Raw genomic sequence first — 24000 nt, 5'->3', positions numbered from 1 at the left:
AGCAGTTTACAGTAAATACTATAGTGTATTACGCGGTATATATTAGTGTTTACCACATGACTAAACTACTATAGCAGTTTACAGTAAAATACTATAGTGTATTACGCGGTATATATTAGTGTTTACCACATGACTAAACTACTAAAGCAGTTTACAGTAAATACTATAGTGTATTACGCGGTATATATTAGTGTTTACCACATGACTAAACTACTATAGCAGTTTACAGTAAAATACTATAGTGTATTACGCGGTATATATTAGTGTTTACCACATGACTAAACTACTATAGCAGTTTACAGTAAAATACTATAGTGTAATAAACAGTATATCAGTGTTTACCACATGACCAAACTACCATAGCAGTTTACAGTAAAATACTATAGTGATGGTGGTTTAAGATGTTGGCTCGACGTTGGATTTTGGTCATTTTCCCACACAATCTAAAATCAACCAAATATCAACATCATTTGACGTAATTTTCAACATCAAAATAACGTTGTCCTTAGAGCAGGGATGTCAAACTCAATTCCTGAAGGGCCGCAGCTCTGCACAGTTTAGTTCCAACCCTAATTAAACACACCTGATCAAACTAATTGAGTCCTTCAGGCTTGTTAGAAACCTACAGGTAAGTGTGTTGGAGCAGGGTTGGAACTAAACTGTGCAGGGCTGCGGTCTTTTGACATCCCTGCCTTAGACGCTGGCTAGACATTGAATTTTGGTCACCTGACATCACAACCTTAATATAACCTACTATTAATGTGACGTTGTGGTAAATGGTTTTCATGAAATATTATTTATTTTTTTAGCATGTGAAATATAATGATAATATTACAAATAAGGAGATTGTTTTATTTGTTTCATTCAGGTTTGTTAAAAGTGTTATTTAGGATAAAGCGGCATGGTGGCTCAGTAGTTAGCACTGTCATGTCGCTGGTTTAAGTCCCGGCTGGGTCAGTCGGTATTTCTTGGTGTGGATTTCCTCCGAGTGCTCTGGTTGTGAATGCAAGAGTGTATGGGTGTTTCCCAGTACTGGCTTGCAGCTGGAAGGGCATCCGCTGTGTAAAACATATGCTGGATAAATTGGTGGTTCATTCTGCTGTGGCGACCCCAGATTAATAAAGGGACTAAGCTGAAAAATAAATGAATGAATGAGCATGTTGATTTTGCTGAGCATGTTGTGTAAAGATGTGGACATTTCAAACAGTGCAGAGCTTCCGAGTCCTTCAACAGCATTTAAAAGCAGACGCTGATTGTGCTTTGATTTCTGCGCCAGCTTCATTACAGGAGCTTTGTGATGTGCAAAATGACCTGCATATGAATAAAACCGCCATTTACTGATGTTCTGTCAAATGTTCTGCAATAAAAGGCTTCTGTTAGTTTAGAATTAAATTATAATAAATTATGGTCATGTTTTTAGTGTGATCTTCTACTAAATATGGGAACTTTGATATTAGTGAATCTGTTAAAGTCTTAAGCAATACACTAAATTGAAAATACAGCCTCTAATCGAAAAAAAGTTGGGACAGTACTTATTGCTTTTCTTTTCAGCTCAGTCCCTTTTTAAATCAGGTGTTGCCACAGTGGAATGAACCGCCAACTTATCCAGCATATGTTTTACACAGCGGATGCCCTTCCAGTTGCAACCTATCGTTGGGAAACTTCAATACACTCCCATTCACACACATACACTATTACACTACGTTAGGATGATTCTAAGGGCTCACGCATTTTGTGGGCCCCCGGAGATGTTATTAGGGGCCCATGACAACCAGAGTGACAATTATTAGGGGCCCACGACAACCATTCCAGTGATGTATACAGTTGAAGTCAGAATTATTAGCCCCCTTTGAATTATTTTAATCTTTTTTAAATATTTCCCAAATGATGTTTAATACAGCAAGGAAATTTTCGCAGTATGTCTGATAATATTTTTTCTTCTGGAGAAAGTCTTATTTGTTTTATTTCGGCTAGAAAAAAAGCTGTTTTAAATATTTTAAAAACCATTTTATGGTCAATATTATTAGCCCCTTTAAGCTATTTATTTTTTCGAAAGTCAACAGAACAAACCATTGTTATACAATAACTTGCCTAATTACCCTAACCTGCCTAGTTAACCTAATTAACCAAGTTAAGCCTTTAAATGTCACTTTAATTTCAATTTTCACTGTGATGTAATAATGAACAGTAATTATTTTGGAATATGCGCTTGATTTGAATATTAATAATAATAACTGCATTATTGGATCGGCCGTCACTCACTCTGACTTCAGTTTTCTCCGTGCTGCTGTAGATTTTCTCCCTCTTTGAATGTGCATTATAAAGATTCAGATGCAAATGAAATATGCTTGACTCGGCCATCAGCGCGGTGATGACTTGCGTTTCCATGGAGATCGGGTTTGATGTCATGTTGAAGTGCCTCTGTGTTATCAATGCGTGCTGCACTTACACATCAGCAGCCTCATACTGACTAAATCACAGAGTTAACAGAGAAACTAGTGATGGCTAGACTAGGTTTCCTTCTCATGTTTGACCGCTATGTTTGATGCATAAATCGTTTTTTGTTCTGTAATTTTAATTTTAGCAACTTCTATTCTCTGGTTTAGGCATGGGTGGGTATAAAATTCTGACGGGATGATATCCTCAGATTAAAATATCACGCTTTCATGGTATTGTGATTACTGCTCTAAAATATGTTCTTTTACAAATGTCCAGGTAAAAAACGAAGTATTTTTTTATAATCTTGTTTTTACTTTTGACAGAAGATTATTTTGCTTGCCCCATTGGCAGATTATTTTGCTCGTTTTAAGGAAAAACGTACTTAATTTTGGCGTTTTATTTCTTGAACAAGACTATGTTTTGCTTGTGTAAAATTCGTCTTGATTTACACATTTTAGATATTTGGACTACAAACAAAGTAAAAAATCTAAGTAAGAAAATCCTTTATTGCAGTGTATTCGAGTTTTGCGTTTCGGTATTTGTTTTAATGAATCCGAACACCTACATGTGTGTGTGTGTGTGTGTGTGTGTGTGAGAGAGAGTTAGAGAGAGAGACGGCTGTGTGGATTGTGTGTGCAAGTTAAAGCAAAAGTCACGTTAAACTATTGGCCCTCAACAATATTTTCAGCCAATCAGATTTCTTTTGTTTACAGTCACTCTTATTGGTTGGTGATTGTTTTCGTGTGCAGCGAAACTAAATATTGGCATAGTGGCCTGCCTAAATGATAATTGTATTTTCAAAATGCCAAAGAGGCAGTCATGCATATTTTAATTTCTTTAAAACCACGAGTAAATCTGATAATGAGCCTGATCGCTATCCTGGATCAGGTTAGCGGGAGACAAGCAAAGAGATCTCAAGCCAGCCAGAACACATGACAGAAGAGGTAACTGTGGGCTCTTCTTGAAGATTAGACTGAGTGAGTCATTTCATTATTATTTTCACTTGACACTTAGTAGTGAAGTGAACTGAATAGTGATTATTCATGATAAATGTTTGTAGCTACATGTTTGTATTATCCATGACTGACCAATAACGTTTGTATGGCACAAAATAATTCAAGACCGTTCAGAAATGTGATGCTCTTTTTTGCGTGATCACCGTTTAATGACGTCTTGTTCTGGGAAAACTGAAGTTTTTGCAGCTCTGCACAAGAAGTTTGGCCAGAGGAGAAATGTTCCAACAGAGCCTGGTTTCTCTCAAGGTTTTTTCCCCTTCACTTTCGTCAATTGGTGAAGTTTGTTCATCGCCATCGTCACCACTGGCTTGATTTTTTTGCAACCCAGGCTCATTCTGTAAACGTAGTCCCGAGGACGTTTCTGGAGACGGCGAATTATGTAGCCGGAGGTATGTATGGCTGCATTTCATTTTTTAAGCGAACGATGCGGGGCGGTGTGACGCCGTTCCTTTTAGCGATTGCCGGCTGACCGCTTACCTTCGTGTGGAGGGCTTTCCCACCGCAACCAGTTTGTCCGGTTAGCTCGTCCTGTACGTTGGCGGACTTGAGATGCAGAGAGGAGCAGACCACGACGAGCGTGTTCGAGTCTGGGGAAGCGCGGTTCCAGAAATCAGGTAAGACTAAAACAGAATCCAAGAAATAAAGTGAAGAAGTTCATAACAGGGTGAGAATATGGTAAAATCCGAAAACGTGGTAAAAAAAAATCAGACGAGGGCTTTTCTTTTTCTGGACGGCTTTTGTAAATTGTTGGTTGGGTTTAGGGCGGGTGGGTCAATCGGTAAAGTTGGTTGGGTTCAGGGAAGGAGGAGGGTGACCCAGTCAATCATTCAGCCAGTCGGACAGACAGACGTTCGTTCGACAGTGGCCTCTGGTGGGTTTACGCGAGAACAGCGCGGGCGCGAACGGCACTCGCGGGAGACATCTGAGAAGCCAAAATGGCGCACACAGCGGCCTCCTGCGGATTTGCGAAAACCAAAAACTGCAAAAATACGTACCTCCCGTCTCCAGAAACGTCCTCGGGACTACGTTTTCAGAATGAGCCTGGGGTTTTTTTGGGACTTGTGGAGCTGCACATGGATGGATTTACTCTTCAGTGTTTGGACTTTCAGCAGTGAAAATTAAACCACACTGAACTGAACTGAACTTCAACTCTGAAAACTGGACTGACTCAGTTTCAATTTACTAGAACTTCTATGTTAAGCTGCTTTGACACAATTTACATTGTAAAAGCGCTAGAGAAATAAAGATGAATTGAGTTGGGTTGAGACTATTTCATTGCTGTTTTGTCATATTAATATCTGCTGTGGTATCTTTACAAATGTAATCACTCTTGAAGCTGCGTTTTCCATGATTCCTGCAGTATTGTGAGGTCGTCGTCTAAGAATAGTAGCGCTTCTGGCTGCGTGTTTCTCTTAGACACGGCTATTTGAATGAAAGTCTACAGTGCATGAGTTCTTAAGGACAGTCTGTGTGCTTTTATATGCATGATAAAACATGAGTATAGCGCTGCTAGGGAAAATTATGCAAACGAGTCAGATGTGAATGTGGATCCTGACCTGTTAATGAAGTTTGCACAGAAGAGCTGCGTTTACTGTACTGTAGCCGTGATTTGAACAGGATTCAGTGGGAGCTGATAGTTCTGTGGGTCGCTGTATTTGTGGGCCGACCGTGCCTATTGTTATCTCTCGGTTTAAACAAGGCCTGAGGCTCAGGACAGCGCATTAAAGACAGAGGAGAAGCTCGGCTTACATAACCACACACACACACACACACCAGCCGCGCTTCGAGCCCTTAAGCCTACATCCTATAAAACACACTCACGGCCTCGCTGCTTCGCTCCATCACTTATTTGAGGGTGAACGGGTCAAGAACGAGGCCAGATTACATTTCTATCCGTAATCAAATCACTGTATATAAGAAAACCAATTTAGCTTAAAGAAAATGAAGCCGCAGACTCCAGACATGATTTATTATGATTTCTTTTCTACTGTGTGTTGGTAATATGCTTGGGATTTAGTTATTTGTAAGGAACACTGTATTTTTAAGTCCCCATAGTTGACTAACGTTAACTAACAGCAAGCAATACATTTTTGTGAAAAAATCTGTACAATTCACGGTAAAAAAACGGTTGCTAGAATTTTACAGCTAAAAACAAGGTAGAAACGTAATTAAGAAATTTGACAGGATATTACGGTATACTAAAATATGGTATAAACTTAATTTGAAAATTTTACGGTATACTACCATATTGCGGTATACTAAAATACGGTAGAAATGTATTTAGAAAGTTTATGGTATACTACTATATTTAGTAGTACCATATTACGGCATAGTAAAATATGATAGAAACTTAATTTGAAAATGTTACCGTATTCTACTGTTTTTTGAAGTTTGAACGTATTATGAAATACTAAAATATAGTAGAAACCTAATTTACATTTTTTTTATATTATACTACCATATTTGGTAGTACCATATTACAGTATATTAAAGCCCCTTCCCAATTCTCTACCCCTTAGCTCTAAAGAAAATTTGGGACTTAAAGCTTACAGCTAACATTTTTCAGGACCACACTCGAAACCAAGGGGTACAAAAATTTCCCAGAATACGCCAGCTACAGCGGCAGCATGGCTGCACACAGAAGTCAGGACATACAGAAATTTGTAACAAATTTACAACAAACAAGCACATGTTTTAATACATTCATAATAGCGTTATAAACAACGCTAAAATTGGCTATCTATATCCCTAAAATAACTCCTGTATAGCAGTCCCACAACATACTGACACTCGAATACCCTGTCAGAAAAGTCTAGTGGCTGGGAATGAGCTTTTTACAGTGTCTGCTATTGTTGTTTTGGTGTGTTTACATAGATGAATATGGCCAAGGTGTAAATGCAAAGTACAGTTATGATCTTATTGCTACATTATATCGTTATGATAACATGATATATGCCTTCAGTGATTTCCTGAAGATAAACATCAAAAAATAGCCCAACTGGAATAACTACAGCAGTCGCGATTGTTGATCTCATATGAAGCAAGAGATCGCAATGACATATGATGACGTGTGCAGGTGCTGTTGGAGTGTCTCATTTCTTTGGGGTAAATTTTAAAGCCCTTCCCCTTTATGCCCTGTGGGGAAGGGGTAAAAATATAGAATTTAGATTGGACCTAAATACGATAGAAAATTGATTTCGAATTTTACAGACAATAATCTAAAGCACACCAGCATGTCCACTTCTGAATGGCTGAAGAAAAACAAAATGAAGACTTTGGAGTGGCCTAGTCAAAGTCCTGACCTGAATCCAATTGAGATGCTGTGGCATAACCTTAAAAAGGCGCTCAAACCCTCCAGTGTGGCGGAATTACAACAATTCTGCAAAGGTTATCTTCACACACTGTTGCAGACTCGTTGCAAGTTATCGAAAACACTTGATAGCAGTTGTTGAAGCTAAGGGTGGCCAAAACAGTTATAAGGTTTAGCGGCAAACACTATTTCACACAGAGCTATGTAGTTTTGTATTTTGTTTTCCCCTAAAAACAAAAACCTTCATTTCAAAATGAAGTGTCAAAATACACAAGTGTTTGCTTGTGTTACACTGCAGTATCTACCTCTAGTGGATTTGTGAAAGCAAAAACTGCAAGCACATGTAGCCCAGGGTACATATTTCTCGGTTCTCAAAAATGTAGCCCTGGGCACACATCTCCAATCAGCCTGGGTTGCACATTCTGAATACACAAAGTAAAAAGGGGCAAAATAGGAATCTTTTAATGCCCAATTTACACAGGGCTTCAGCGCTAGCGCTTGACAGAGGGCTTGTCTGAAGTTGGGGCTGACGCGATCGTCATAGCAGTGTCAGGCAATGAAATAAAACCACAGTCAGCTTCTGTCTGAGCCGGAGTATTTGCATAAAGCGATCTGATTGGCTGACGCTTCCGTTGGCGCTTGAAAAGTTGAGAAATTCCCAATTTCTACAGTGAGCAACTGGGAAGCGTTGACACTGACACCCCGCCATACTGAATGCTGATTTGTGGCTGACACACTCTGATGTTACATTTCTCATGTTTTTTAGCATTACTTCTTGGTGATTTTCGGCCACGATGGGCAGAAACCCCTGGAGCTGCGGTCAGAAGAGGAAGCTGATTGTAATGAGTGGGTGGAGGTCATTCAGCAGGCCAGGTACAATCAAAACACTAAACACTTAAAGTAGCGTCTCTGGAGAATCGATGTGTTTATACTGAGCTGTTTTAGCATGTCAGGCTTTATGTAGGAAAGGAAAATGTCCTGAGCAAAGTGTCCTTATAATCTCACACCAGGGTTAACAATGATGACATATCAAATACTTTTTGTTACTTTATTTTAGGCACTGTTTATTCTTTATTTTTTTTACTTAAACTACTTTAATAACTCATTTTAATTTAATAAAAAGCTATATAGACATAAAAAATAAAAACTATTAAACATGAAAAATGGTATTAGAAAAAGTACAAACGTATTAGAGAAGTAAAGAATAAACAGATTCAAAATATTAAGAGACATTACTAAAGTATGTAATTGAGGCTAAACTAACGTCAGCTCACCCACATTTGAGTCGTTATATAGTGTTACAAATATGCTCAAGCTCAAATTTACAAGAATCATCAACAAATGTGACTTATCTCAATCTAATATATACACACACACACACACACACACACACACACACACACACACACACACACACACACAAACTAACTGGCCACTTTATTAGGTACATCAGTCCAACTGCTCTTCAACGCAAATTTCTAATCAGCCAATCACATGGCAGCAACTCAATGCATTTAGGCATGCAGACAGGGTCAAGATGATCTGCTGTTTTTCAAAGCGAGCATCAGAATGTGGAAGAAAGGGGATTTAAGAGACTTTGAACGTGGCATGGTTGTTGTTGTTAGACGGGCTGCTCTGAGTATTTCAGAAACTGCTGATCTACTGGGATTTTCACACACAACCATCTCTAGGGTTTACAGAGAATGGTCTGACAAAGAGGAAATATCCAGTGAGCGGCAGTTCTGTGGGCGCAAATGCCTTGCTAATGCCACAGGTCAGAGGAGAATGGCCAGACTGGTAGAAAGGCAACAGTAACTCAAATAAGCACTCGTTACAACTGAGGTCTGCAGAAGAGCATCTCTGAACACACAACACGTCCAACCTTGTGGCAGATGGGCTACAGCAGCAGAAGACCACACCGGGTGCCGCTCCTGTCAGCTAAGAACAGGAAACTGAGGCTACAATTCACACAGGCTCACCAAAACTGGACAATAGAAGATTGGAGAAACGTTGCCTGGTCTGATGAGTCTCCATTTCTGCTGCCACATTCGGATGGTCGGGTCAGAATTTGGCATCAACAACATGAAAGCATGGATCCATCCTGCCTTGTATCAGCGGTTCAGGCTGGTGGTGGGGGTGTAATGGTGTGGGGGATATTTTCTTGGCACACGTTGGGCCCATTAGTACCAACACAGTGTACCCATCTTCTGATGGCTACTTCCAGCAGGATAACTTCATAAAGTATGTCATAAATATGTCATAAAGCGGGAATCATCTCAGACTGGTTTCTTGAACATGACAGTGTACTCAAGTTCACTGTACTCAAATGGCCTCCACAGTCACCAGTTCTCAATCCAATAGAGCACCTTTGGGATGTGGTGGAACGGGAGATTGGCATCATGGACGTGCAGCCGACAAATCTGCAGCAACTGCGTGATGCTATCATGTCAGTATGGAGCAAAATCTCTGAGGAATATTTCCAGTACCTTGTTGAATCAATGCCATGAAGGATAAAGGCGATTCTGAAGGCAAAAAAGGGTCCAACCCGGTACTAGTAAGGTGTACCTAATAAATCGGCCAGTGAGTGTAAATTTATATATAAAAGCAAAAAAAATCAAAAACCACTGATATGCTAATGAAAAATGATCTTGTGTCTGAAAGTTACGTCACAGTTTTTGCATGTGGTCCATAGATTAAGACCTCAGTGGTGCCTTTACTAAACCGGCTTTAACTAAAAGCTTCATTATAGCAGCATGTAGTTTTGATGGATTTAATATAAAGTAGGAAAGCAAGCACGATTTTATCTGTCAGTATGTCAGATTTCACCAAAATCTTTGTATCAGTAGTGGTTTTCTGTGAATTCTGATTGGAGAGGATTCAACACTGGATTGATATGATAAAATTCGACTCACCACACAAGCATATATAGGTATGATTTAAAAAAAAAAAGAACTCATGATTTGATTACATTATGAGAAAACTGTCACATTATGAACTGTTCACTACAATTATAGGGACGTTCTTCCAGAAACGTACATTTTGACTTGTAAAAATGTGACGAGGCCTGAACTTTAAGCCTGTTGTCTTCAAAAAATCTTACAAAAACAAGCATAAAATCATACAATTCATAGATAGAATGTATTCTAGATCACTGTCAGCTTCTCCTCCGTCAAATGATGTCACTTCCGAGTCACAGCCTTAAAGGTGTATTCAGTGGCGCCCCCAGAAAATTTTCTTAGGGGTGGCCAAGTAAGGCCATGCCAAATCTTAAAACAATAATGAGCTGTGTATATATTGTGAATAATGAGTAATGTTATATGTTTGTTTTCTGGTAATTGAAATAATGAAGTTTTAATTAATTCCATTAATCCTGTTTTGCGTTTGTTTGTGGTTTCTGAAGTAAAGCTCATTGATTTATTTAGTTTCTAAACATGTTTCTTTGTCCCTCTGCTGCCGCGGGCAGTTATTCAGATCTGATCATCGAGCGGGAAGTTCTCATGCAGAAATACATCCATCTAGTGCAGATCATGGAGACGGAAAAGGTGGCGGCAAATCAGCTGCGGACTCAACTGGAGGACCAGGATACAGAGATCGAGAGGCTGAAGGCCGAGGTTAGTTTATCGTAATCAGCCCAATCCAGGGTTGCCAGGTGCCAGAAAAAGGTCCAATAGGTAACAGACTCATGTTCGGAATGACGAATGGAAATCAGCCTAATACAGTTCACATCTGTTACTTTGGATGATCTTCAAATAAACACTTAATTGGTTTATCATTTTTACATTAGGGGCGACGCAGTGGCGCAGTAGGTAGTGCTGTCACCACACAGCAAGAAGGTCACTGGTTCAAGCCTCGGCTGGGTCAGTTGGGGTTTCTGTGTGGAGTTTGCAGGTTCTCCCTGTGGTCGCGTGGGTTTATTTACTGTAAATTTAATGACTGTGGGGGAAACCGGAGCACCCGGAGGAAACCCACACCAACACTGGGAGAACATGCAAACTCTACACAGAAATGCCAACTGACCCAGCCGGGACTCGAACCAGCGACCTTCTTACTGTGAGCTGACAGTGCTAACCACTGAGCCATCTAAAATATCTTCTTTTATGAAGAACAAATCCCTCATAAAGGTTTAAAGTGTGAATAGGTGATGAGCTAATGCTTTAAATAACTGTGTTATCTCTGTTACAGATTGTTGTTCTGAACAAATCAAAAGAGAGGATGTTGCCCTTTCAGTCCATTCAAGACGAAGAAGATCCAGACATCAAGAAAATCAAGATGGTTGGTTTGATATTCCCTATTCTGTCTTATTGACACCATCATCACAGCTGTGTCTTTATAAGTGGGTCACTTGTTGGGCGTCTGCTTTGCGTGTTTCCTCACAGGTGCAGAGCTTCATGCGTGGTTGGCTCTGCAGGAGGAAGTGGAAGATCATCGTGCAGGACTACATCTGCTCGCCTCACGCCGAGAGCATGAGGAAGAGGAACCAGATCGTCTTTAATATGGTGGAGGCCGAGACGGAGTACGTGCTCCAGCTCTCCATCCTGGTCAACTGCTTCCTCCGGCCGCTCCGGATGGCGGCCAGCTCCAAAAAACCCCCCATTAGTCACGACGATGTCAGCAGTGTCTTCCTCAATAGGTATACATGTGCTCATGATGATCTTAAAGCAACACTGCGCTTTTTTTATTTGGAAATAATCTCATTTTATAACTCACCTTAATTTCAAGTCTTCCCCCTTCCCTCAAAGTGCTTTGGTGCAAATGCCCACTTTCCCATTTTCAATCACATGCGCACACACACCAAGTACAGTTTCAGCTGTATGACATATGCGCCCTTCAAATTTTGATCTTGATAAATGCTGTTTATTGCCCCCCAGCTGTTTGACAAAAGTTATGCCCTCAGGTTTGCAGCTTATGGTCTGTTTGATTAATTTGACATCAGAATTATGGTCTTAGAAAACCATAACAATAACAATGGGGTTTTAGCGCTTTAACCGAGCACTAAATCTGCATATTACAATCATTTCTGAATGATCATCTGGCAAACTAAATTCTGCCTTATTCAACTTGGTTTCATAAAACATCAATGATTTTTAAAGGTGCAGCATGTAATAGTGACACCCAGTGGTTGAACTTGGTATTGCACTCCTGGATCAAAATACATTTTCACTCGGCTCGTCCTCTGACGAGTCCAAGCAACCGCAGGTTTCCAGATCGACATGAGTGTACCTGACTATCGAGTCTAAAGTCTGATTTTAGGCTGATTTGCACCATTTTCTAACTAAAAGAAGACATATTTCCCATACTAGAAGGAGTTTTTATCCTAACCAACACCTGAAATTGATATTTTAGAAGCGGCTTCTATTTCTTGCAGCTGAACAACAGGATAAACTGACAATGATCTCCTCAGGTACACCTCATGTGCTTTATTCAATGTTAAATGCTAACAGTGTGAGCATGAATGCCATTTCACATGATATTTATTGCCATACTACTGAAAGCAGCAGCAGATAGTTCACCTCAGATCTTGAAAATAAATTAAACTGTTTGAAATTGAACTTCAGAACTGAGACTCAGTGCAAGCCAACACATATCAGTGATTCAGCATCTATATTTAATAATGTTAAAGAGGATTAATATGTATTAATTACATTGTAAACCTTACCATTTCGCTGGAGTGCAGTGAGTGCACTATTCTGTGCTTCTGAATGGCTGTATTTACATTTCTGTCGTGTTGCGTCTGGTGCAAACAGCCTAATTGCTTATCACTGCGTATCTCGTCACGTAGCACGTTGTTAATACACAGGGTTACAATGTACCCTGCTCACCTAATGTTTATGTTCATAATATTTCTATTATTTGATATTTAATAACCAGCTCATGTGGAACTCTGAATCCGCGTGTCATTTCAGGGGCTGCTACTGTCCACCGGAGGTCACATTTCGGTCATGGACGAGTGCTTTGAGAGCCTTACTGACTGAATGAATCTAATATTTTCCACCAAGACAACCCGGGCTGCTGAAATATAATTGGCCAAACTGGCATTGGTCGGGTTAAATAACCAAAACAAAGACAGACGTTACAGCACGTCATGCACATTTTCAAAGCAGAATATCAAATAAACAAGAATGTCCACTTAGCATGTTTCTAAAATATTTGCAAACATATTATGGTATTTTTATGCTTTAGAAGAGACTCAAAACTTACATACAGCACCTTTAATTAATACACACTGCAAGTTCAATTTGGCAACATTGTTAACTTTTAGCACTGTTGAATGAAATAACCCCAGTAAATGTTTTAAGATCTAATTCCTTTTTTCACAGATGAAAAGTAATGAACTCTGAATATCTGATTGGTTTTTTGTTGTTGTTGTTGTTGTTGTTGTTGTTTCTAAGTGAGACGATAATGTTTCTCCATGAGATATTTCACCAAGGCTTGAAGGCTCGGATAGCCAACTGGCCAACGTTAGTTTTAGGTGAGTTTTTTTTCCTTCAAGTTGCAGTTTTGGTTCAAATTAAATTTTGATTTTATTTGTCACAACAATCATACATATATTACCTGACAAAAGTCTTATGCAAGTTTTAGGAACAACAAATAATAACTTGACTTCTACTTGATTTGGTATCAGAAGTGGCTTATATGTAAGGCAAAGGCCTCTAGATTACACTTATTTGACCACAATAAAATATGATCATGGCTTGATTTTGACTGATTTCATTAGGACAGTAAGGTCTGACTTTCAACAATGTCCAGTATAGAATATGTGGTCATGCTGCAGTGGAAACAGAATGAATATTGTGTCTGACTCCATCATGAGCTTGGAGGACTGCATCCATACATCTCTGCAATGACTCAAATCACTGATTAATAAAGTCATCTGGAATGGCAAAGAAAGCCTTCTTGCAGGACTCCCAGAGTTCATCAAGATGCTTTGGATTCATCTTCAATGCCTCATCCATCTTACCCCAGACATGCTCAATAAGGTTTGAATCTGGTGACTGGGTTGGCCAATCCTGGAGCGCCTTGACCTTCTTTGCTTTTAGGAGCTTTGATGTGGAGGCTGAAGTATGAGGAGCGCTATCCTGCTGGAGAATTCCCCCTCTCCTGTGGTTTGTAATGTAATGGGCAGCACAAATGTCTTGATACCTCAGGCTGCTGATGTTGATCATCCACTCTGCAGATCTCTCGCACTAAACTTAACGGATTTCTGTGAGAATCTTGGATCCATGCGGGTTCCAGTAGATCTTCTGCAGTATTTGTGATGATTGGGATGCAGTTCAACAGATGATTTATTGGCCAAATCGACCTTCTGCCTCTTTTCCAAATGATCAACTAGAAGTCCAGTTATTATTTGTTGCTCTTACAACTGGGAACGGCGACAAGACTTTTGTCAGGTAGTGTACATTACAGCCTGATCACGAGGAAACGAAACTATTTTACGTTTTGTAGTAGCTATTACGAATGAATTCATACGAAAATGTATGATTTTTAAAAGGAGACGTGGCACCAAACCTCGCCGCTAAACCAAGCTGACATTGGAGGATAAGCAAACCATACTAAATTATATGAATGAGACATCCGAATTCAAACAAATTAGCCGCTCAATCAAAGTTACGAATTGTCATGAGATAGCATTGTACATGTACTAAAAACGTTTTTTGTCTTCTCCCCACATAGAATTTAAAGTAACAGCAGAACGAGAGAGAAATCAAATATAACAATTTCAAAATAAAAGCCTCGTGACTTCTTTCCAGTGGCTGCGATTACTTCTATTTCACGGTTGTGTCTAAAAGTCTTCAGCAAAAACATGATGCAAATGTCTGAAAAGCAAACTGTCATGTTTCAGCGGATCTCTTCGACATCTTGCTGCCAATGCTGAACATTTATCAGGAGTTTGTGCGAAACCATCAGTACAGTTTACAGGTTCTGGCCAACTGTAAACAGAACCGAGACTTCGACAAGCTCCTGAAGCAGTATGAAGCGAACGCCGCCTGTGAGGGCCGAATGCTGGAGACCTTCCTCACATACCCCATGTTTCAGGTGAGCAGCTGAACTCTCATATTTATATCATTTTATTTACTCTCCACTTTTTATGGTAAATAAGCTCCGTTGACAGCTCCCCAATCGAGATTTACCAGTTTTGAATCCATTCAGCCGATCTCTGGGTCTGGCGGGAGCACTTTTAGCTTAGCTTAGCATAAATTATTGAATCCGATTAGACCATTAGCATCTTGTTTAAAAATGAAGTTTTGATAATCTTCCTGTTGAAGTCTTCTGTGGTTATATTGTGTACTAAAACTGATGGAAAATGAAAAGTTGCTATTTTCTGTCAATATGTCAAGGAACTATTTTGTCATTCTGGCGTAATAATCAAGGAACTTTGCTGTAGTGCCATGGTTAAAGCAGGCACAATTATATAATGTAGCACTGTCACCTAGTTATATATAGCTGTGGACTAATTTCAAGTTCTGTGTAATATCATTGCGCCTGCTGCAGCCATGGTACAGCAACAAAGTTCCTTGATTATTGTGCCAGAATGAGAGTATAGTTCCTATTCATACTGACATATTAAACAGCAAATTTCCTTTCTCCGTCAGTCTTAGTCAACTGCAGAAGAGACCAGCTTTAAATAGAAAAATGATCAAAACCGGTCATTTTTGAGCAAGATGCTAATGGTCTAATCCGATTCAATGATTTATGCTAAGCTAAGCTAAAAGTGCTCCTGCCAGACCTGGAGATCGACTGAATGAATTCAAAAATGGATTCAAAAATCTACGGTGGCCAGGAGGTGCAAATCAACATTACAAAGTGTAAAACGCTCTTACAAAGCTTGAGACAAATTTACATTTTGGAAAACATTTTTATCATAAGACACAATTATATAGGAAAAACTATTTTACCAAAGACGAAACAAATTTACATTTCAGAAAAAAAAATTAACAAGACACAAAACACTTTTAACAGTCCCGAAACAAATTTACAGTTACAGATTCTTTATGGAAAGGGAACGTAGCACACACCGGAAGTGTAACGGAGTGTACCACACAGCAGAAAATATCCGCTCATGTGTGACTTTGTAGACACAGGTTAACACGAGTCTACAACTATAAAAAACATATACGTGGTTTCACCAACCACGATAAAACTATAATATTTCCAAAAAAGCCTGTTTCTTTAAGCATTCAGTGTGAACAAATGTATATGTTGTTGTTGGCATTGAAATATTCGATTATTTGTATTGGTATTAGATCCCACGATACATCATCACACTCCACGAGCTCCTCGCTCACACGCCTCATGAACATGTGGAGCGCAAGAGTCTGGAATTTGCCAAATCCAAACTAGAAGAACTGTCCAAGTGAGTAAAAGCTAAAAGAGAATACCCATTAGAGAAGCATGTGAATATTCCACTCTATTCTTCAATAGTCTAATATGATGAGAGGAGACAGTATTCATTTTATTATCTGGGTTTATATAGATGGGTGGTTCTTTGCAGCACAAGTTCATCACAGAAACCTCATGATGTTATTGTTGGGTGTGATAGCTCTGGAGTTGCTTTATGAATCATTATAGACTTATATAGGCCCTAAATCCATAAATACACAATCTACAAATCTGTGTATTTATTTAAAAAGAAACATATCCCACATAGCAAATGGACTTGGCCCAAATGTGGCCTCATTATGGCACTGCTGGTGTGTTGCCGGCACTGGCAATGCATAATGTGGGCCATGCATGGCAATGATGCCACTGCAGGCATGACGGCAAACTACATTTGGGCCAGTTGTGGATGGGAGGTGTGTGGCCCAGATCAGTGTAGCGATTCTTCACATTGTTTAGGTAACATTAGGTATTAGGTAACATTAGGCTGGGTTAAACTGGCTCAGTTTGTGGGCTTTCTGGTAAAGTATAAACTTTTAACTGAGAATAGGTACCAATAATAAACCTGTTTTGGCCCAGGGCCAGTTAAGGGTGATACATTGGCTGAGATTTGGGCCAGTTACGGCCCATGTGTGGCCCTTGTCTTTAATCCAGTAATGGGCCACTTCAGGACCGTCATTCTTTGCGGTACTTGGGCTGAGGGAAAAGTTATTGTGTGGCCCGGAGCTGGGCCAGAGAACATTTGCTATGTGGGATGTTGCCTTACTTATCTGTGAAGCAACATTAGATTTCAGTCACTAATATGTATAATTTTACTTCAAACCATCATATCAAACAAATCCATCAACATGAACCCTTTCCCCCCTTTTAAAGTTCAGTGTTGAGATGATCTAGCTGTGTATTTGTATTCATTTGTATGTGTTTGTTCTCAGAATGATGCATGATGAAGTGAGTGACACAGAAAACATCCGTAAGAATCTAGCGATCGAGCGAATGATTGTGGAGGGCTGTGATATCCTGCTGGACACCAGTCAGACGTTTGTACGGCAGGGTGAGACACACCATCACAGCATCATATATGTGCAGCAGCACCATTTTACAACTCATTTTCTTCCTGTTTGTTTTGTTGTTCTACAACATTGTTAGTTATATGATCTGCTGGATGAGCCACATCCTCTATCTGTCCATCCGTCCACCTATTTATCTGTACATCCATTCATCCATCCATCCATCCATCCAACCATCCATTCATTGATTCATTCATCCATCCGTTCATACATATATCCAACTATTCATCCTCAACGATCCACTTATACCCATTCATCCATCCATCCTCTATTCACTCATCCATCCATCCATCCATCCATCTATCCAGCAACTCACCTCCATATATCCACCTATCCATTCATGTACTTATATCAACACATCCATCCTTCCATCCATTCACTTCTCCATCCATCCATTCATTGATTTATTCATCCATCCATTCATACATATATCCAACTATTCATCCTCAACGATCCACTTATACCCATTCATCCATCCATCCTCTATTCACTCATCCATCCATCCATCCATCCATCTATCCAGCAACTCACCTCCATATATCCACCTATCCATTCATGTACTTATATCAACACATACCTCCTTCCATCCATTCACTCATTCACTTCTCCATCCATCCAATAACTCACCTCCATATATCCACCTATCCATTCATGTACTCATATCAACACATCCACCCTTCCACCCATTCACTCATTTACTTCTCCATCCATCCATTCATTGATTTATTCATCCATCCATTCATACATATATCCAACTATTCATCTTCATCCATCCACTTATACCCATTCATCCATCTATCCATCCATCCTCTATTCACTCATTCATCCATCCATCCATCCATCCAACAACTCACCTCCATATATCCACCTATCCATTCATCTACTTATACCAACACATCCATCCCTCCATCCATTCACTCATTCACTTCTCCATCCATTCATTTGGGCATTTATTTATTTACTCATCCCTTTATCCCCTCCTATTATCCATCCAGTCAATTATCAATCCACCTAAACATCCATTCACCAATTCACTTGTCCATCCATTCATCCATGCTTTTATGAATTTACTCATCCTTTTATCCCCTCACTCATCCTACCATCCATCCATCAATCTATTAATTTATTAATCCATCCATTTACTTATCCTCATCTATATATCCATCCATTCATCCATCCATTCATACATATATCCAACTACTCATCCTCATTCATCCATCTGCTTATACCCATTCATCCATCCTTCCATCCTATTTAGACATCCATTCATTCATCTACTTATGCCCATCCACTAAACCATCCATCCATTTACTCATTCACTTGTCCAACCATTTGTTCATCTACCATGCATTTATCCATTCACTCACCCATCCACCCATCCATCCACACATCCACCCACCAATCTATCCATTCATTCATCTACTCATCTACTCTTCCTTATCCACTAATCCATCCATTCACTCCTTCACTTGTTTATTCATTCATTCATTAAACCATTCATACATTTATCCATACATCCACTTATCCACTCACCCATCCTACACATCTGTCTTTTTATACATGAATCCATTCATCCACCCACCTACTAATCCCCATCCACCAATTCATCCATTCATCCATTTGCTCATTCTCTTGTCCAACCATTTGTTCATCTACCCATCCATACATTTATCCATTCACTCATTCATCCAACAACTCACCTTCTTATATCCACCTATCCATCCATCTACATAAGCCTGTTCATCCATCCACCAATCCATTCATCCATCCAACAACTCACCCCCAAACATCCACCTATCCATTGATCTACCACTCATACATTATACCAACCCATTCATCCTTCCATCCATTCACTCATTCACTTCTCCATCCATTCATTAGAGCATTTATTTGTTTTCTCATCCACCTATCCACTTACCCATCTTTCCATTCACGCCCATCCATCCGTCCATTTACCCATATCCATCCATCCAGTCATTCATCCATCCACCTATACCTCCATTCAATCATTCACTTGTCTATCCATGCTTTTATTGATTTAGTCATCCATTTATCTCCTCACCCATCCTACCATCCATCCATATAATTATACCATCCATCCATCCATCCATCCATCCATCCATCCATCCATCCATCCATCCATCCATCCATTTATCTATCTATCTATCCATCCATCCATCCATCCATCCATCCATCCGTCCATCCGTCCATCCGTCCAACCGTCCGTCTGTCCGTCTATCCGTCTATCCATCTGTCTATCTGTCTATCTGTCTGTCCGTCCGTCCGTCCGTCCGTCCGTCCGTCTGTCCGTCCGTCCATCCGTCCATCCGTCGATCCGTCGATCTATCCATCTATCCATCTGTCCATCTGTCTATCTGTCTATCTGTCTATCTATCTATCTATCTATCCATCTATCTATCTATCTGTCTATCTGTCTGTCTGTCCGTCCGTCCGTCCGTCCGTCCGTCCGTCCATCCATCCATCCATCTATCCGTTAATCAACCCAACCACCCACTCAGTCAGTTTGATCTGCATCTACTCATCCCCATCCATTTATTCATCCACCCATCCATGCATTTATCCATCCACTTACCCACCAGTCTATCTATATAAATATTGATTATTTCTCATTTTGATCATAAGTTATTACCTTATTTTAATCAGTAGCCATCATAACTGAGGTCATTGGCTAGTTGTGCATGACTATCAGTGTGTGATATTTGTTTCAGCTCCACCCAAACACTGGTCTCATCCAACACTGCTCCACACTGACAGGAAGGTGTGAAATGTGCTCTAATGAGATCTAATGTGCCATCTTAATGCGCCGCGTCTCGCAGAAAAGCTGCTCTGGATGCGACAGCGCTGAAACACTGTCTTTATACTGTTCTCCTTGCTCTGGGTAATGAGGTTTCTCCTGTAGGCTCTCTGATTCAGCTGCCCACTGTGGAGAAGGGTAAACTGAGTAAAGTGCGCCTGGGCTCGCTGACGCTCAGGAAAGAAGCTGAACGACAGTGTTTCCTCTTCACCAAACACTTCCTCGTCTGCACACGGACCTCCGGCGGGAAACTGCACCTGCTTAAAGTGAGTCCATCGACAATAATAAATAAATAACAACACTCACTGCTGCTATTTTAACAATCAATGCTATGCTTTGTGTTTCTTAAAGGAATAGTTCACCCAGAATATTCCAGTCATTTAATCTGGTTGTTCCTTTACCTCCAGTATTACTCAGCATGAATGATGATTATACACTACCTGACTAAAGTCTTGTTGCCTATCCAAGTTTTAGGAACAGCAAACAATAACCTGACTTCTAGTTGATCATTTGGCATCAGAAGTGGCTTATATGAAAGGCACAGGCCTCTAGATTACACTTCATTCATTCATTCATTTTCTTTTCGGCTTAGTCCCTTTATTAATCCGGGGTTGCCACAGCAGAATGAACCGCCAAGTTTACACTTATTTAACCAAAATAAAATTTGTTCATGCCTTGATTTTTAATGATTCAATTAGGACAGTAATGTCTGACTTTGCTTAGACAGAAATAATGTCCAGTATAGAATATGTGCTCATGCTGCAGTGGAAAAAGAATGAATATTGTGTCTGACTCCATCATGAGCTTGGAGGACTGCATCCATACATCTCTGCATTGACTCAAATCACGACTCAAATAAAGTCATCTGGAATGGCAAAGATGGCATTCTTGCAGGACTCCTAAAGTTCATCAAGATGGTATGGATTCATTTATCAATGAATACCCCAGGCATGCTCAATAATGTTCATGTCTGGTGACTGGGCTGGCCAATCCTGTCTGATCTACTGGGATTTTCACACACAACCATCTCTAGGGTTTTTAGAAAAGGCCACAAAAATCAAACATTTCTGAGGAATATTTCCAGTAGCTTGTTGAATCTATGCCACAAAGGATTAAGGCAGTTCTGAAGGCAAAAGGGGGTCCAACCCGGTACTAGTAAGGTGTACCTAATAAAGTGGCCGGTGAGTTTGCCCCTTTAAAAAAATTACAGTTATGATCTGGATCAATACTAATAATAAAAGCAAAAAAAAATGCTACTTGGGAACTTGGGTTTGCTGTCCACGTGTTAAGTGTGACGTCACGCAAAGCAGATTCCGGGTCCAAATGCTTTATCAAACTGTAGTCATTAGTTTATGTGGTCATAAATGAATATTTTCTCTATTTAAAATGAGTAGCAGCTTGGACCCAGAAACAGTATTCCATACATACAATACTAACATACAGTATTCCATACATACAATACTAACACAGTATTCCATACATTTTTTATATCATTTGATGAAGCTTTGAGATCAAGTTGCCCACTAGAAAGTTATGACCAATCCTACACTGTAAAAAACACATTAATTAAAACTTTAAACTATTAAAAATGTTAATAAAAGGCAACTTTTCCAGGTTAAAAGTTGTTGAAAGAAAGCTCAAGGTCCCATAATGCAATTCAAAAGCATAAATACACACAAAATATGGAAAACTGCTTATTTATGCATATTTTTTACAATGTAGAAGTCATTGACGAGTGGCACCTTTATTGAAAAGAGCATTTCAGACATCAGGGTGAACTATTTCATGCAAAATATATATATTTATAAATGAATAATTAACAATCATTCCTCAAATCCACAGCAAGGAGGCACGCTGTCTCTAATAGAGTGTACTCTTATTGAGGAACTGGACACCAGTGATGAAGACTGTAAGTGTTTTCAATCTTAAAAGTATTAAATATGACCCCTGTTTGTTATTATACTAGCACCACAACCAACAACAGAGCGAAATATCTAACATTGTACTTGATACCAGAAGACACAGAGTGATATTTGATTTCCTGTGTCCTCAGATAATGCCGCTGGTCAGGGTCTCAATCATCTCGAGTTTAAGATCGTGGTTGAACCTGCTGATGGCTCCTCATTTTCAGTGGTTCTTCTGGCCCCGTCTCGACAGGAAAAAGCAGCCTGGACCAGCGACATCAGCCAGGTACTGTCTACACATTTAACACAAAGTAAAGCATGTGACATTCAGATCAAACGAGAACACGCTTCGTCAAACTCTAGGTATGAAGAAAGAATGGTCAGATGAACGGTCATTAAAATATTCATATTATAAATTTAAAGGAACACTCCACCTTTTTTGAAGGTAGGCTCATATTACAAGTCCTCTAGAGCAGGGGTTCCCAAACGTTTCAGCCGGCAACCCCAAAATATTGTCAGTGACTTGCGACCCCCATTTTTTAACGTTGCACACAAAACTATAGGCATATGCAAACATGAGCATATTGACAACACAAAATAATATTACATTATTGCATATATATAATTATATAATTATATTATTAAATATTATTATACATATTGCAACAGTCTAATAACCATATCATTTTTTATAGTCATTTATTATTTTAATTTAATATTAATATTTTAAAAAAATGAAAGGCTGATGGATTTTTGTTGTGTGTTGTTGTTGTTTCTTTAACGTAAATATTAGTATCTTCTGTGAGTTATAAATAAAATATGGTAATTCTAATAGTTTAATAAATATTTTATTGAGTATTTAGTTTTGGAAATCCCCAAGCGACTCCTCGTCATTATCCTGCGACCCCTTAGTGGGTCCGGACCCCCACCTGGACCCACAATCTTTTTATCACTGCAGACCGGTCAACACTTGACAATTTTACCACAGCCTGGAATAGGGGGTGGGTGTACGTAAATTGCTAGGCGACCATCAACCGTTTTCTCAGAGGATGACACACTGACAAAACATTGCTGTCACTCTGATACAAGTTTTATTAATGGAGAAAGCACTGCAGTGTTTGTTTGAGATAATTAGTCTGCCGAAATGTGTATATTCCATACAAAATAGAAAGCTGATCGGTCAGTTCTTATGTCACTCGCTGTGCACTCGCAGAATTCTGAAGATTTTTTTAACTGGGGGGCGAGACAGTCCTCGCTGCAGCCCTCAGCCTGCAGCTTGACGATGTACTGGACGATCGCCTACACTCCCCAAGCCTCCCACCCTACACCCTACCAACAAAGTAGTATGGGTTTACATTAGTGGGTGGTACAATGTCCACTGTGTATTGGACCTGGTCCAGTACAAAATCGTGATTCAGGCCCGGCGCCAGGATGTCATAACTGAGCGGTCATTTTAAACCTATAAGGGGGCACTTGACCTGGTGACTGATTTTGGTTGCGCTTGTTCCTTTCATTTAAGCTATTTATTCACTTATTTACACTTTTTCCCAGTGGTTTTGGTGCATTTCTCACAACACTATTTACATTTGCACAATAGTTAATGGATTTCGCAAAACAGTTAGTGGCACAGACATGCTGGATTCACCTGATTTGTTGAGAAATGGGTTGCGGATCTATTCCTTGGCAGTTCGTGGGTTCGTCACTGGGCCTTTTCCCCTTCGCAAAGAAACTTTCCAAGACGTCTGTTTCTTACTCAATTTGCTGCTTATGGGTTAAATTTTGGCGCTCAAGTGACCGAGATGTTACCAAGAGAATACGTTCATTTTTCAAAATAAAAGATCGTTCAGACTCAGATAATAAAGAAATAATTAATGATTTCTTGTGCGGCCTGGTACCAATTGATCCACAGATGAGATGCTAATGGGACGTCATGGTGGCGCAGTGGGTAGCACGATCGCCTCACAGCAAGAAGATCGCTGGTTTGAGTCCCAGCTGGGCCAGTTGGCATTTCTGTGTGGAGTTTGTATGTTCTCCTCGTGTTACTGTGGGTTTCCTCCTGGTGCTTCAGTTTCCC

General features: G+C 39.8%; 1 protein-coding gene across 1 annotated transcript in view; it reads left to right on the top strand.

The window, feature by feature from the left end:
• rasgrf2a (Ras protein-specific guanine nucleotide-releasing factor 2a) overlaps positions 1–24000 on the top strand; it is a 52480-nt gene that overhangs the window by 2364 nt on the left and 26116 nt on the right. The window contains exons 2-12 of the mRNA XM_056466138.1: positions 7532–7638; positions 10229–10376; positions 10948–11037; positions 11142–11395; positions 13155–13234; positions 14606–14799; positions 16008–16117; positions 17073–17191; positions 20128–20288; positions 21865–21931; positions 22076–22212. Coding sequence (XP_056322113.1) covers positions 7532–7638; positions 10229–10376; positions 10948–11037; positions 11142–11395; positions 13155–13234; positions 14606–14799; positions 16008–16117; positions 17073–17191; positions 20128–20288; positions 21865–21931; positions 22076–22212 — 1467 coding nt within the window. The remainder of the gene's footprint in view (positions 1–7531; positions 7639–10228; positions 10377–10947; positions 11038–11141; positions 11396–13154; positions 13235–14605; positions 14800–16007; positions 16118–17072; positions 17192–20127; positions 20289–21864; positions 21932–22075; positions 22213–24000) is intronic.

The sequence above is a fragment of the Danio aesculapii genome, chromosome 10 (assembly GCF_903798145.1).
Source record: "Danio aesculapii chromosome 10, fDanAes4.1, whole genome shotgun sequence".
NCBI lineage: Eukaryota > Metazoa > Chordata > Actinopteri > Cypriniformes > Danionidae > Danio > Danio aesculapii.
The sequence above is the reverse complement of the archived record's forward strand: the minus strand, read 5'-3'. Positions and strand labels throughout refer to the sequence as shown.